This window comes from Myripristis murdjan, chromosome 3 (assembly GCF_902150065.1).
Source record: "Myripristis murdjan chromosome 3, fMyrMur1.1, whole genome shotgun sequence".
Lineage (NCBI taxonomy): Eukaryota > Metazoa > Chordata > Actinopteri > Holocentriformes > Holocentridae > Myripristis > Myripristis murdjan.
Window position 1 is genome coordinate 45,697,795 of NC_043982.1, and position 12,920 is coordinate 45,710,714.

The window sequence follows — 12,920 nt, forward strand, 5'->3', positions numbered from 1 at the left end:
GGAACGGGATGGAATGTGATGGAACCTGATGGAACGGGATGGAATGTGATGGAACCTGATGGAACCTGATGGAACGGGATGGAATGTGATGGAACCTGATGGAACCTGATGGAACGGGATGGAATGTGATGGAACCTGATGGAACGGGATGGAATGTGATGGAACCTGATGGAACGGGATGGAACCTGATGGAACGGGATGGAACCTGATGGAACGTGATGGAATGTGATGGAACCTGAAGGAACGGGATGGAACCTGATGGAACCTGAAGGAATGGGATGGAACCTGATGGAACGGGATGGAACCTGATGGAACCTGATGGAACGTGATGGAATGTGATGGAACCTGATGGAACCTGATGGAACGTGATAGAACCTGATGGAACGGGATGGAACCTGAAGGAACGGGATGGAACCTGATGGAACCTGATGGAACCTAATGGAATGTGATGGAATGTGATGGAACCTGAAGGAACGTGATGGAACGTGATGGAACGTGATGGAACGGGATGGAACGGGATGGAACCTGATGGAACGGGATGGAACCTGATGGAATGTGATGGAACCTGAAGGAACGGGATGGAACGTGATGGAACGGGATGGAACCTGAAGGAACGTGATGGAACGGGATGGAACCTGATGGAACGTGATGGAATGTGATGGGACCTGATGGAACGTGATGGAACCTGATGGAATGTGATGGAACCTGAAGGAACGTGATGGAACCTGATGGAACCTGATGGAACGTGATGGAACCTGATGGAACGTGATGGAACCTGATGGAACGTGATGGAACGTGAGGCTGACGCAGCTCAGGTACACACACACACAACAACAGGAAACACATTTATTGCAGTTCGATATTTGACATTAAATTATAAGATTACCATCAAACACCTCAGAGAATCTGTAAATTCAATTTCTCTTTAGTTTTACATATTTGGGGGAATTTTTTGGTACCTTTCTTAGATTTAATCCATTTTTGTGGTTATGTTGTGGTTTTTGGTTTAATGATAATTTCATGGGAATCTCATTTGAAACATATATTTGTAATGATTATAGGTAGTTTTATTGTATTTTTTGCATTCTTTTTGTTTTTACAAATTGGTGAGAAATATTATATTAATTTTCTGCTTTTTAAAATGTATTTATATTTTTTAATTTGTACATTTTTAAGGGTTTTTTTTTTGGTCATTTTCTTGTAACTCTTCTAATTCCTTGTTAATTTTCAGGTGTTGTCTTACTAATTTGCACACCACTTTTTTTCCAGGTTTCGGTGAGAAATCAAGTGAATTTGCTGAAATTAGCTCGGGTCCCAAAGGGCTAAACGTCTGAAAGGCCTTTCACAGGAATCTGGGATCCAAAAAAAAAAAAAGAGCATGAGGAGAGGATGGGATGAGGATGAGGCGGGACCGCTGGCTGGATATTTAGAGACTGGACTCTAACGTTGGGCTGGTGGGTGGCGGAGGGGGGCAGCTCCAGGAGGCGGGGGGGGGGGGTCTCAAACCTGCGTCCTGAAGGGAGCAGCTCCTATTGGCTGCTGGGTGGATGTGCAGCGTTCTCGTGGTGAGTTGGTGTGTTGCTCTCCAGCGTCCACACTGTTCCAGCCTCTCTCTCTCTCTCTCTCTCTCTCTCCGGATGTGGAAAGGGCCGCAGTCGGATGGCGGCGTGGCGCCCCGCGTGCACATCTGGGACGGGACCACAGCTGGCGCTCTGTCCTCGTCCTGTGGGCGACCCGCTGCGGGGCGGCAGGGCGGGGCGGGGCGGACGGCCTTGGCTGTCGGAGACGTCTTTGCCACACGGCGGTCGGGGTTTTGGCCACTTCCAGCCTGCCGGGGCTGAGGTCACTGGTTTCACTGTGTGTGTGTGTGTGTGTGTGTGTGTGTGTGTGTGTGTGGCGAGGAGGGGGGGTCTGACTGCTTCCCATCAGAGTCAAACAGGGTGACGGCGCTGTGTGTGTGTCTGTGTGTCACCGCTGGGGGAGCTGGATGGAAGATGGTGTCTCTCTGTTTGTGAGCAGCAGGACCAACTGGGTGTGTTTGCGGGGATCAGTGTGTGTTCCCGTGTGTGTGTGTGTGTGTGTGTGTTGTCAGCAGCTGAGCTTGTTATCTGTGGAGTGTGTGAGTTGGTTGAGTGTGTGGCTGTCAGCAGCAGCACTCCTATTCCAACTTCAACTTTAAGTTTACTTGTTTACAGCAGAGGCATCCAACCCAGTCAGTGAAGGGGCCGTGTTAAAAAAAAGTAAAACCAGTTCGAGGGCTGAACACACACCTTTTATCAAACACTTCTGATAAAGCGAGGGAGCGGGATGAAGGGGCGTTCCTCCAGACCAGATCAAAGTGGTCAGTCTGGCGTTACTATTTTCAGATTTGGAAGGCTCAGCAGCCGTCACAGTGTCAGTATAAATTCTACGTTACGGTCACTTGCACATCCAAACATGCAAATGATTACATTTTGCACCTAATTCTCAGCTAATTCACGGGCTGAACTGGGTTTAGTGAGAATGGCTGAAGAGCATGCGTCCGGAATGTGATGGAACCTGATGGAACCTGATGGAACGGGATGGAACCTGATGGAACGGGATGGAGCCTGATGGAACCTGATGGAACAGGATGGAACCTGATGGAACCTGATGGAACATGATGGAACCTGATGGAACGGGATGGAACCTGATGGAACCTGATGGAACGGGATGGAACCTGATGGAACGGGATGGAATGTGATGGAACCTGATGGAACCTGATGGAACGGGATGGAACCTGATGGAACGGGATGGAGCCTGATGGAACCTGATGGAACAGGATGGAACCTGATGGAACCTGATGGAACCTAATGGAACGTAATGGAACCTGATGGAACGGGATGGAACCGGATGTAATGGGATGGAATGTGATGGAACCTGATGGAACCTGATGGAACGGGATGGAACCTGATGGAACCTGATGGAACGGGATGGAACCTGATGGAACCTGATGGAACCTGATGGAACGGGATGGAACCTGATGGAACGGGATGGAACCTGATGGAACCTGATGGAACGGGATGGAACCTGATGGAACGGGATGGAACCTGATGGAACCTGATGGAACGGGATGGAACCTGATGGAACGGGATGGAACCTGATGGAACGTGATGGAACGGGATGGAACCTGATGGAACGGGATGGAACCTGATGGAACGGGATGGAACCTGATGGAACGTGATGGAACGGGATGGAACCTGATGGAACGTGATGGAACGTGATGGAACCTGAAGGAACGGGATGGAACGGGATGGAACCTGATTGAACGTGATGGAACGTGATGGAACCTGAAGGAACGTGATGGAACGTGATGGAACGGGATGGAACCTGATGGAATGTGATGGAACGTGATGGAACCTGATGGAATGTGATGGAACGGGATGGAACCTGATGGAACCTGATGGAACGTGATGGAACGTGAGGCTGACGCAGCTCAGGTCCACACACACACACAACAACAGGAAACACATTTATTGCAGTTAGATATTTGACATTAAATTATAAGATTACCATCAAATACCTCAGAGAATCTGTAAATTCAATTTCTCTTTAGTTTTACATATTTTGGGGAATTTTTTGGTACCGTTCTTAGATTTAATACATTTTTGTGGTTATGTTGTGGTTTTTGGTTTGATGATAATTTCATGGGAATCTCATTTGAAATACATATTTGTAATGATTATAGGTAGTTTTATTGTATTTTTTGCATTCTTTTTGTTTTTACAAATTGGTTAGAAATATTATATTAATTTTCTGCTTTTTAAAATGTATTTATATTTTTTAATTTGTACATTTTTAAGGGTTTTTTTTTGTGGTCATTTTCTTGTAACTCTTCTAATTCCTTGTTAATTTTCAGGTGTTGTCTTGCTAATTGGCACACCACTTTTTTTCCAGGTTTTTGAAAGAAATCAAGTGAATTTGCTCAAAATAGCTCGAGTCCCAAAGGGTTAAACATCTGAAAGGCCTTTCACAGGAATCTGGGATCAAAAAAAAAAAGAGCATGAGGATGGGATGAGGACGAGGCAGGACCGCTGGCTGGATATTTAGAGACTGGACTCTAACGTTGGGCTGGTGGGTGGCGGAGGGGGGCGGCTCCAGGAGGGGGGGGGGTCTCAAACCTGCGTCCTGATGGGAGCAGCTCCTATTGGCTGCTGGGTGGATGTGCAGCGTTCTCGTGGTGAGTTGGTGTGTTGCTCTCCAGCGTCCACACTGTTCCAGCCTCTCTCTCTCTCTCTCCGGATGTGGAAAGGGCTGCAGTCGGATGGCGGCATGGCGCCCCGCGTGCACATCTGGGACGGGACTACAGCTGGCGCTCCGTCCTCGTCCTGTGGGCGACCCGCTGCGGGGCAGCAGGGCGGGGCGGACGGCCTTGGCTGTCGGAGACGTCTTTGCCACACGGCGGTCGGGGTTTTGGCCACTTCCAGCCTGCCGGGGCTGAGGTCACTGGTTTCACTGTGTGTGTGTGTGTGTGTGTGTGTGTGTGGCGAGGAGGGGGGGTCTGAGTGCTTCCCATCAGTGTCAAACAGGGTGACGGCGCTGTGTTTGTGTGTGTGTGTCACCGCTGGGGGAGCTGGATGGAAGATGGTGTCTCTCTGTTTGTGAGCAGCAGGACCAAGTGGGTGTGTTTGCGGGGATCAGTGTGTGTTCCCGTGTGTGTGTGTGTGTGTGTGTTGTCAGCAGCTGAGCTTGTTATCTGTGGAGTGTGTGACTTGGTTGAGTGTGTGGCTGTCAGCAGCAGCACTCCTATTCCAACTTCAGCATTTAAGTTTACTAGTTTACAGCAGAGGCATCCAACCCAGTCAGTGAAGGGGCCGTGTTAAAAAAAAGTAAAACCAGTTTAAGGGCTGAACACACACCTTTTATCAAACACTTCTGATAAAGCGAGGGAGCGAGATGAAGGGGCTTTCCTCCAGACCAGATCAAAGTGGTCAGTCTGGCGTTACTATTTTCAGATTTGGAAGGCTCAGCAGCCGTCACAGTGTCAGTATTAATTCTACCTTACGTTCACTTGCACATCCAAACAGGCAAATGATTACATTTTGCACCTAATTCTCAGCTAATTCATGGGCTGAACTGGGTTTAGTGAGAATGGCTGAAGAGCACGCGTCCGTCTTCAGGGAGGCTCCTGTCTCTGAGGTCAGGAGGGCAGCGAGACAGCTCGTGGTTCTGCATCAAAATGTCGTTGTTGCTCCGTCATAGCTGCAGCAGTGAGCACATTACAGTGGTGTGTTGTTGCGTCTGGGTGAAGACCACTGAAGTGCGAGACGGTGGCGTCCGGCCCAGATAAAAGCAGCAGCAATGGTGTTTCTATTCCCTGAAACAGAGAGTCCACTGTAGTCGCCCTGGCTGCTGTCCAAACCCACGTCTTTGGAGATTTCTCACCATGAATTTATTGACATCTGGCCGGCTGCAGACTTTAGGGATGAGCTGTCGTACACATGAACATCATCTTTCTTCGACTGACTCCATATTATCTCCGCGATCGGTGGAAATCGACCGCAAACACAGTGGAAGAACTACAAAGCGGCCAAGAGGACCAATCACAGCTCTTGTGGTTTTGTGTGGCCCTCCATGCACTTACATGTCTGAAGCAGGAACCACAGACTCCTACTGTGCAGCGACAGAGGAACCTCTGTCCATTTGACCTCAGCAGAAGTCGAGGTTCTGCTATAACAATCTACTGCAGTAAAGGGGGTTATGACGGGAGCAGCTGGTGACACATACAGGAAGTCCTCTGTACACTGGACCGTCCCATTTCAGAGACCGCTTGGTTCATCTTTCATGGCCTACGGAGAACATAGAGAACATGGCCTTTGTGGACCATAAAGGCCCCTGAGTTCAGACGCCGCCTACATCTTTGGAGCTCGCCAACCGAGTACAAGTGTAACCCCTGGTTACTAGAGGCATTAAATGCAATAAACATTAAATAAATATTAAATTAATACAAAATATATATATTTAGGCTATGGGTTAAATGAATAAGTAATAATTAATTTGATAACTAAAAATATTAGAACAGTAAAAAAAAAAAAAAGCCTGAGAATGGAATTTTCACTCTCACAGCTGCACCTTGAGAGACACTGAGACAGAGACAGAGACAGAGACCAACTGAGGGAATCAAAATAAAAAAAGAAAAACATCCTGAAAAGAAAGAGAGAGAGAGAGACAATTCAAAGTAAACTTGGTGAGTGGAAACAAATAAGTAACCTAACTGTCAAAAGCCATTAGCCGTAGCAGCTGTTAGCAACAGTTAGCATTGTTTTTAGCTGGCTTTATGCAGGTGCTGTGGATCAGCTGATTATCAGCTGATCCAGGTTGTAAATATAGATCGGTGTTCTTTGGTGTGTTTTTATGTTTACATTTGGGCCGTTTTAAAATGTTAGCAGCTGTTAGCAACAGTTAGCATTGGTGGCCATTGCTGGCCATTTGTATTGGTGTTAACTGAAATAGAATTTAGAATTGTTTTTAGCTGGTTTGTGTGGGTTTAAAAAAAAAAAAAAATGTTTTAACTGACAATATGAATGACGACTGTAATAGTATAGTGTATAGATATATGTATATTTTTTTCTTTTTCTGTCTTGTTTATTTAAATACTAATAATATTAATAATATTAATCGTATGATAATAAGAGAATTTAGAGAATTTAGCATATTAGTGATTATTTGTACCGGCTGTGTGCTTTCAAGGCCAGGAGTGAGCGAGCAACTGAGCGAACGAGTGAGCAAGCAAGCAGCAAGCTTGTGTGTGTGTGGGCCTGATCATGATCGTCCTCATCATCACCCTCTTCATCGTCACCCCCCCCCCCCCCCCCCTTCCCCCCATCGTTGCCCTCCCATTGTTATAAACTGAAAGACTGAGAATCCTCAGCTCAGCTCTGAGGAACAACACAGTTGGGACTGAGGTGGCGAGCCAACCCAGAGACAGTCAGAGAAGTTGATCTTTATTTTATTTTTTGTTTTGTTTTGTTTTGTCATTTACATGCTATGTTGATACTGTTGTTGACCTTATTATTTGGTTAATTATTTTCTTTATTTATGTACTGATTAGATAGTGAGACAGACCACCTGCAGGTAAGAAACAAAATAGACTTTAAATATAGTAAAATAGGAATAAATAGTTTAATAATAACATAAATAGTAGTAAGAAAATATTTTAATCAAATATAAATAAATTGAACAATTAATATTAGACCTAAATTGATATTCAATAAATTAGATACTTACCTGACAGGTGGAAAGAGGGAAAAAGGGTTATTTATTCATCTTTTATATTTATTTATTTTGGTTAGGTTAAGTGGTTTTGTTGTTGTTGTATGTCAGTTTGATAGGAAGAAATCAGAAAAAAGAAAAATAAGTTGAGAAAAATAAATTGCATTAATTATTTACTTTTAAAATAACAGAGATCTCTTGTTTGTTTATTTATTTATTTTTTTTACTCGCACCAATTTCTCCCGAGCAAACTAAGTCTTCTGATAAATTGGTCCACATTTAGATTATAATTTTATTTACTTTATTTTAATAACTGGTTCTATCATAGCAACCGGTTGTTACACAAGCTTCTCCTGTCATTCCTGCCAGAGCATCTCAGAAAATGGTGTTTTCCGGTTCTGTTTCTTTGTTTTCTTCTTATTATGCAGTTGCTATTGAAATCAGTATATATGACTACATTTTGCAACATGCAACACAACGTCTGAATCTATTTTTGCTGGAACAATTTAAAGTCCGTGTAACTAAGCATTATTTGAGCCGGATGATTTGCTGTTTGTGTTTCCTGTCTGTTGTGTTGGATTCGATTTAAACTGTAGCTGCTGTGCTGTGTAACCCAGGTAATAATTCCAAATCCAATAATTCCAAATCTCGCGGTATTTCAGTGGGGAGGCTGCACAAGAGACGAGCTCCAGGAGCCCTTTGCCGTGCCCGGACTGTTTTGAGACGGAACGAGCGAGTATTGTAGCGAACACGTTGACTGGCCAGGTTTATTGATGATGATGATGATGATGATGATGACGATGGCGAGCTAATGGACCAGGCATAGAGCCTACGGACTGGCAGACCTGCCGAAGAGTCGCACCCCTCCTGCCGGGCTGGTAGGGGGCTCCCTGTAGCCCACACAACACACTCTCTCCCCACTCGCTTTGCCCATTTGCCCACAGCCACACATACACATTCCCCCTCAGCAACATCGTTCACTAAATGTATATATTGTATATATACATATATTGCTTGCTGCTATTTATCATCTGTTTATACTGTAAATTTGCACATTGCCCACATCGATGCACACGGTTTTTTGCACATTGGGTACTTAGATCTCTGGTGTCATCTTTTATTCTTTATTTTTTTATTTATTTAATCTTGTAATCTGTGGATACTGTTGAAAACTGTGAATTTCCTTCGGGATGAATAAAGTATCTATCTATCTATCTATCTATCTATCTATCTATCTATCTATCTATCTAAATGGACTATATCAAACCCAGACATGGGTTTCCATGAACTGTGGGTGGGTCACTGGGGTTTGTGAATTGTGTATTTGCTATTTTGGAATGTATTTATTGTGTGTATGTCATGGCCATTCTTATTTCCTTGTGTATATATTGATCTTCGCACTGTACAAAATTGCACTTTATTTCATGTCACTTTGTCACTTATTATTATTATTACTTTAATACATGGTGCCATCCACGCAAACCTCAGTCTCCTGTCTACTCTCTCCTAGAGCGTATCCTGGTCTTCTGATCACGAGCCATTACAACGCTTTAACTGTGTCATATCACATAGACACGATTAGCTATTACCACAGAGTTTTTCTTAGTCTTTGTAGTTTTTGCCTCAAATTTATTTGACACAGTTGCTACAGCTGTCTTGGCCAGGTCTCCCTCGGAAAACAATTCAAACTCAAGGGACATCCTGGTGAAATAAAGGTACAAAAGACAAACATCTACCTAACCCTGCAAAGCATGAGGGCTGAAACGTCCTTTAAGGGAATGTGGTCTTAACTCTGAGAAATGCTGGTGCTACCAATAAATACCCGTGGAGGTAAAGGCGGCCAGCGCCTCATGGAGAGGAAAGGTCAAAGTGCGGCTCACCTCCACGATGTCGGAGTTGGTTCTGCTCTCGTGCGGCTCGTTGTACTCGGTGTATTTGAGCAGGACTTTGTCCATGTCGGTGCTGGCGTACTGGAACAGCTTGTTGGAGCTGTTGAAGATGATGAGGGCGATTTCACAGTCACAGAGAACGCTGAGCTCGTAGGCCTTCTTCATCAGACCGAACTTCCTCTTGGTGAACGTCACCTGGACACACAGAGAGCAGAGAGCTTGCATGAACTGACCCAGATTACCTCAAGAGGACCATTAACACGATGTCATGTCATGTCATGTCATGTTCCTGCTGCACATGCTCAGTAGCGATGGGCAGGAGGAACACACCAGGTAGCTACAGCGTTCAGTTCAGCTGCTTGTTCTCTGACAGTCTGCTTGTGTTGGTGGAGTCGAAAAAATGATTAAATGAGTAAATCATGAGCTGATGGTGTCTTACAGTATTTCTCAATGGCTAAAACACTAAACCCTCTTCTCTGAACCAAATTCACAGTGCTCTGAACCCATTTATGGAATCGGTCATCCTTTTGGCAGAACCTTAAGCACTTTTCACAGAGTTAGACACAACTTGCAGACATATTCTCAGCCACTAAAACACATGTTGCACTTCTTTGACAAGTTTATATACATTTTCTCACTGTTATGCACCTGTGTTGCATTATTGTGAGCACAGGTGGCAAAAGTCAAACACAAGTAAAGCACTGGTGTCACTGGTTGAACACAACAACTCAAAACTGATCACACTTGTGGCTCATGATGTGAGGGAACATATAGAAGCCAGTTCAGAGAGCACTGCTGTGTGAGGCCCTACAATGGATAGAAATCTGAGAGGAGGAGTTTGAGTGAGAGGAGGTCGAGGAGGTCGAGGAGGTCGAGGAGGTCAGCAAAGACAAAGAACAGTAATATCTGATGAAATCAGAGCTACTGTGATTGAACATCAGTAGATTCACTGTGTCCACCATAATCCGAAGATTTAGAGAAGAGAGCAGGTAATTACCGTTTTTGACATTATAGTATGTAAATGTTGACAGCAATTACTGTATGACTGTACTATATACTGTACCACAGTGTACTGTAAGTAAATATATGTTTCAGTACATCACTATGCCAATGTACTGTAGTATTGTAATGGAGGGTTAGGCTAACTGTTTGTAGGCCTAGTATTCCATGTATATTTTGTACTTTATTTTTACGTCGGCTTACTGTATACAAGTGCTAAATGCACAAGATTTCTGTTTGTTTTTGTACTGTGCACGTGCCACGTGTAAATGCACAAGATTTCTGTTTTTTGTACTTTTGTTTTTTTTACTATACACAAGTGCTAAATGCACAGGTTTTTTGTTTTGCAACATGCATTTAGCCTACAGTGAACACTAAACATTTATTTCTACAGCTTCATGTCCTGAGCATTGTGTTTTCTATTTTTCTATGTAGTGTTCAGTGACTGCTCAGTAGTGTTTTTAATTTTGATTGACTCAGGGCACAATTTGACAACACAGTTCAGTTTTGAGCACAGATTGAACTGTTTTGAGGTGAAAGTTTGGTTTTGCAAGAGGAGTCTGAGGTTTTGTGAATGTAGCTTGAAAATTGGGTTTTGTGTTCACAGCTTAGAGAAAAGGAGAGCAACTTTCGAAAAATGTGTCTTAGCAATCGAGAAAAACTGTATTACTGTTATTTGATGACAGACGTTGTTTGTAGAAGTGTTGTATAAAAGCCACATCACACTCGAGGTCGTGCTGTTAAACTGAATATGATCACAGCTGTGATTATCTTCAGCACTCGGCCTCTGCTTTTCTTCGCCCTGTCTTCATATCACATCACATCACACTGTATTATATCTGACTGAGACAGACTCACAATCAGTGCAACAGCAAAATGAGCTTAATCTCCCAGAGCAGCAACATTTAAAAGCATCTCTGTGACCCCAGAACAAACAAACACACAGCAGCAAGAAGGACGGAGGAGAGTTCAGACTGGATTTCATCTGAGCGAGGAGAGGAGGACCAATTCACTGCGGAGGGGATGACATGAGCTTCTGTGTGTGTGTGTGTGTGTGTGTGTGTGTGTGTGTGTGTGTGTGTGTGTATTGCCTGACAGGAAGAAGTGAACTCGGCTGACAGTGAGAGAGGATCAGTTGGCGAAGCAGTGGAGGCAAAGAAACCACCGAGCAGCAGAGACACAGCCAGAGCATCGATCTGACTGTAATATGATGAGAGAGAGAGACAGAGAGAAAGAGAGAGAGAGAGGGAGAGAGAGAGAGAGAGAGAGAGAGGGAGAGAGAGAGAGAGAGAGAGAGAGAGAGGGAGAGAGACAGAGAGAGAGAGACAGAGAGAGAGACAGAGGGAGAGACAGAGGGAGAGAGAGAGAGAGATGCAAGCCATATTCATTCTCACATCGCTCCTCTTGCCTCTGTCTGCTGTGAGTGTCAGGATTCACTCTGGTCTGCAGATCACTGCTAATTAAAGCCAATCGATTGATTTATTGATTAACTTTATTAATCCCTATGGGGGAAACTCATCTGCCGCCACAGAAAAGGAAACAGCACACGAGACAAGCAGGACCTATACCGAGTCAAAACACACACACACACACACACACACACACACACACACAAACATACAAATGAGGTGTTAATGCATGGGTTCATTTTTTATAAGGCAGTTTAAAAAAATAAAATAAAATAAAGGATACCATGTCACCAGAGCCAAGAGTCTTAACCCCCAGATGAGTTTCAATGCAATCTGGCATTGATTCAACAAATGTCTAGACGTCTTCTGGGGCAATGCCACAACATGAACCTGACTGGATGCTGAACCATCACTTCTCTTTCAGGTGCTCTGTTCATTTTAACACCAACAAAACATGACCTCATTGAGTGGAATTATTATTATTTTTAAAAATGAGCTGGGAAAAATATCATTTTTTCGGATGTTGGACATCACCTCAGTGTGTCCTGTGTGTAACGTGAACATTTTCAATCAATCAATCAATATCTTTTATTTAACCAAGTAAAAAGACTCATTGAGATTAAAATCTTTTTTTTTCCAGAGCGACCTGGCAGCATAAACAACGTTACAACAATAAAGACAACAACAACAAAACAACAACAGTCACACACTACAGCCAGGAACACAAATGACTTACAACATAAACTCAAGAGCACATGACAGGTCAAAGTAATTTAACTGATTTTCCCCTTGTGGGACAAATAAAGTATGATTGATTGATTGATTGATTGATTAAAACGTTTGAGTACTAATTCAATTTAAAAAACAAGTACATTGCCCAACCAGGAAGGCTCCTCCGATCCTCCGGCTCTTCTCTCTTGGCTGTTCCACAGAGTAGAACCAAAACATTTGGTGATGCTGCTTTCAGCCACGATACAGCCTGCCGGAGGATCTGAGAGGAGCCGGAAACACTGAAACTTTTAAACGTCGACTAAAACCCATCTCTTTGGTCTGGCCTTTATGTAGTGTCTTATAATATTATAATTTTATAGTTTTATAGGTACTCTACTTCTTATTTACTATTAATTATTTTATCTGTATTTGTTTTACTGTTATTTACTGACAGTTTCTATTATATTCTACATTCTATTTTATTGTTTTTCATCTTGTTTTTTATATTTTATTCAGTATCTTATTCTTGGGTTATTTTATTATTGCTGTGTCTTTGTTGTTTAAATCATTTCATATTGTTTTTATATTTTTATTCAGTATCTTATTCTTGAGTTATTTTATTATTGCTGTGTCTTTATTGTTTTAAATCATTCCATATTGTTTTTTATATTTTATTCAGTAT

General features: G+C 43.3%; 1 protein-coding gene across 2 annotated transcripts in view; it reads right to left on the minus strand.

The window, feature by feature from the left end:
* Positions 1-12,920, minus strand: part of LOC115376273 (myocyte-specific enhancer factor 2A-like) — a 95,654-nt gene that overhangs the window by 38,993 nt on the left and 43,741 nt on the right. For both annotated transcript variants that reach the window (XM_030075774.1, XM_030075767.1), the window contains exon 4: positions 9,111-9,314. In XM_030075774.1, coding sequence (XP_029931634.1) covers positions 9,111-9,314 — 204 coding nt within the window. The remainder of the gene's footprint in view (positions 1-9,110; positions 9,315-12,920) is intronic.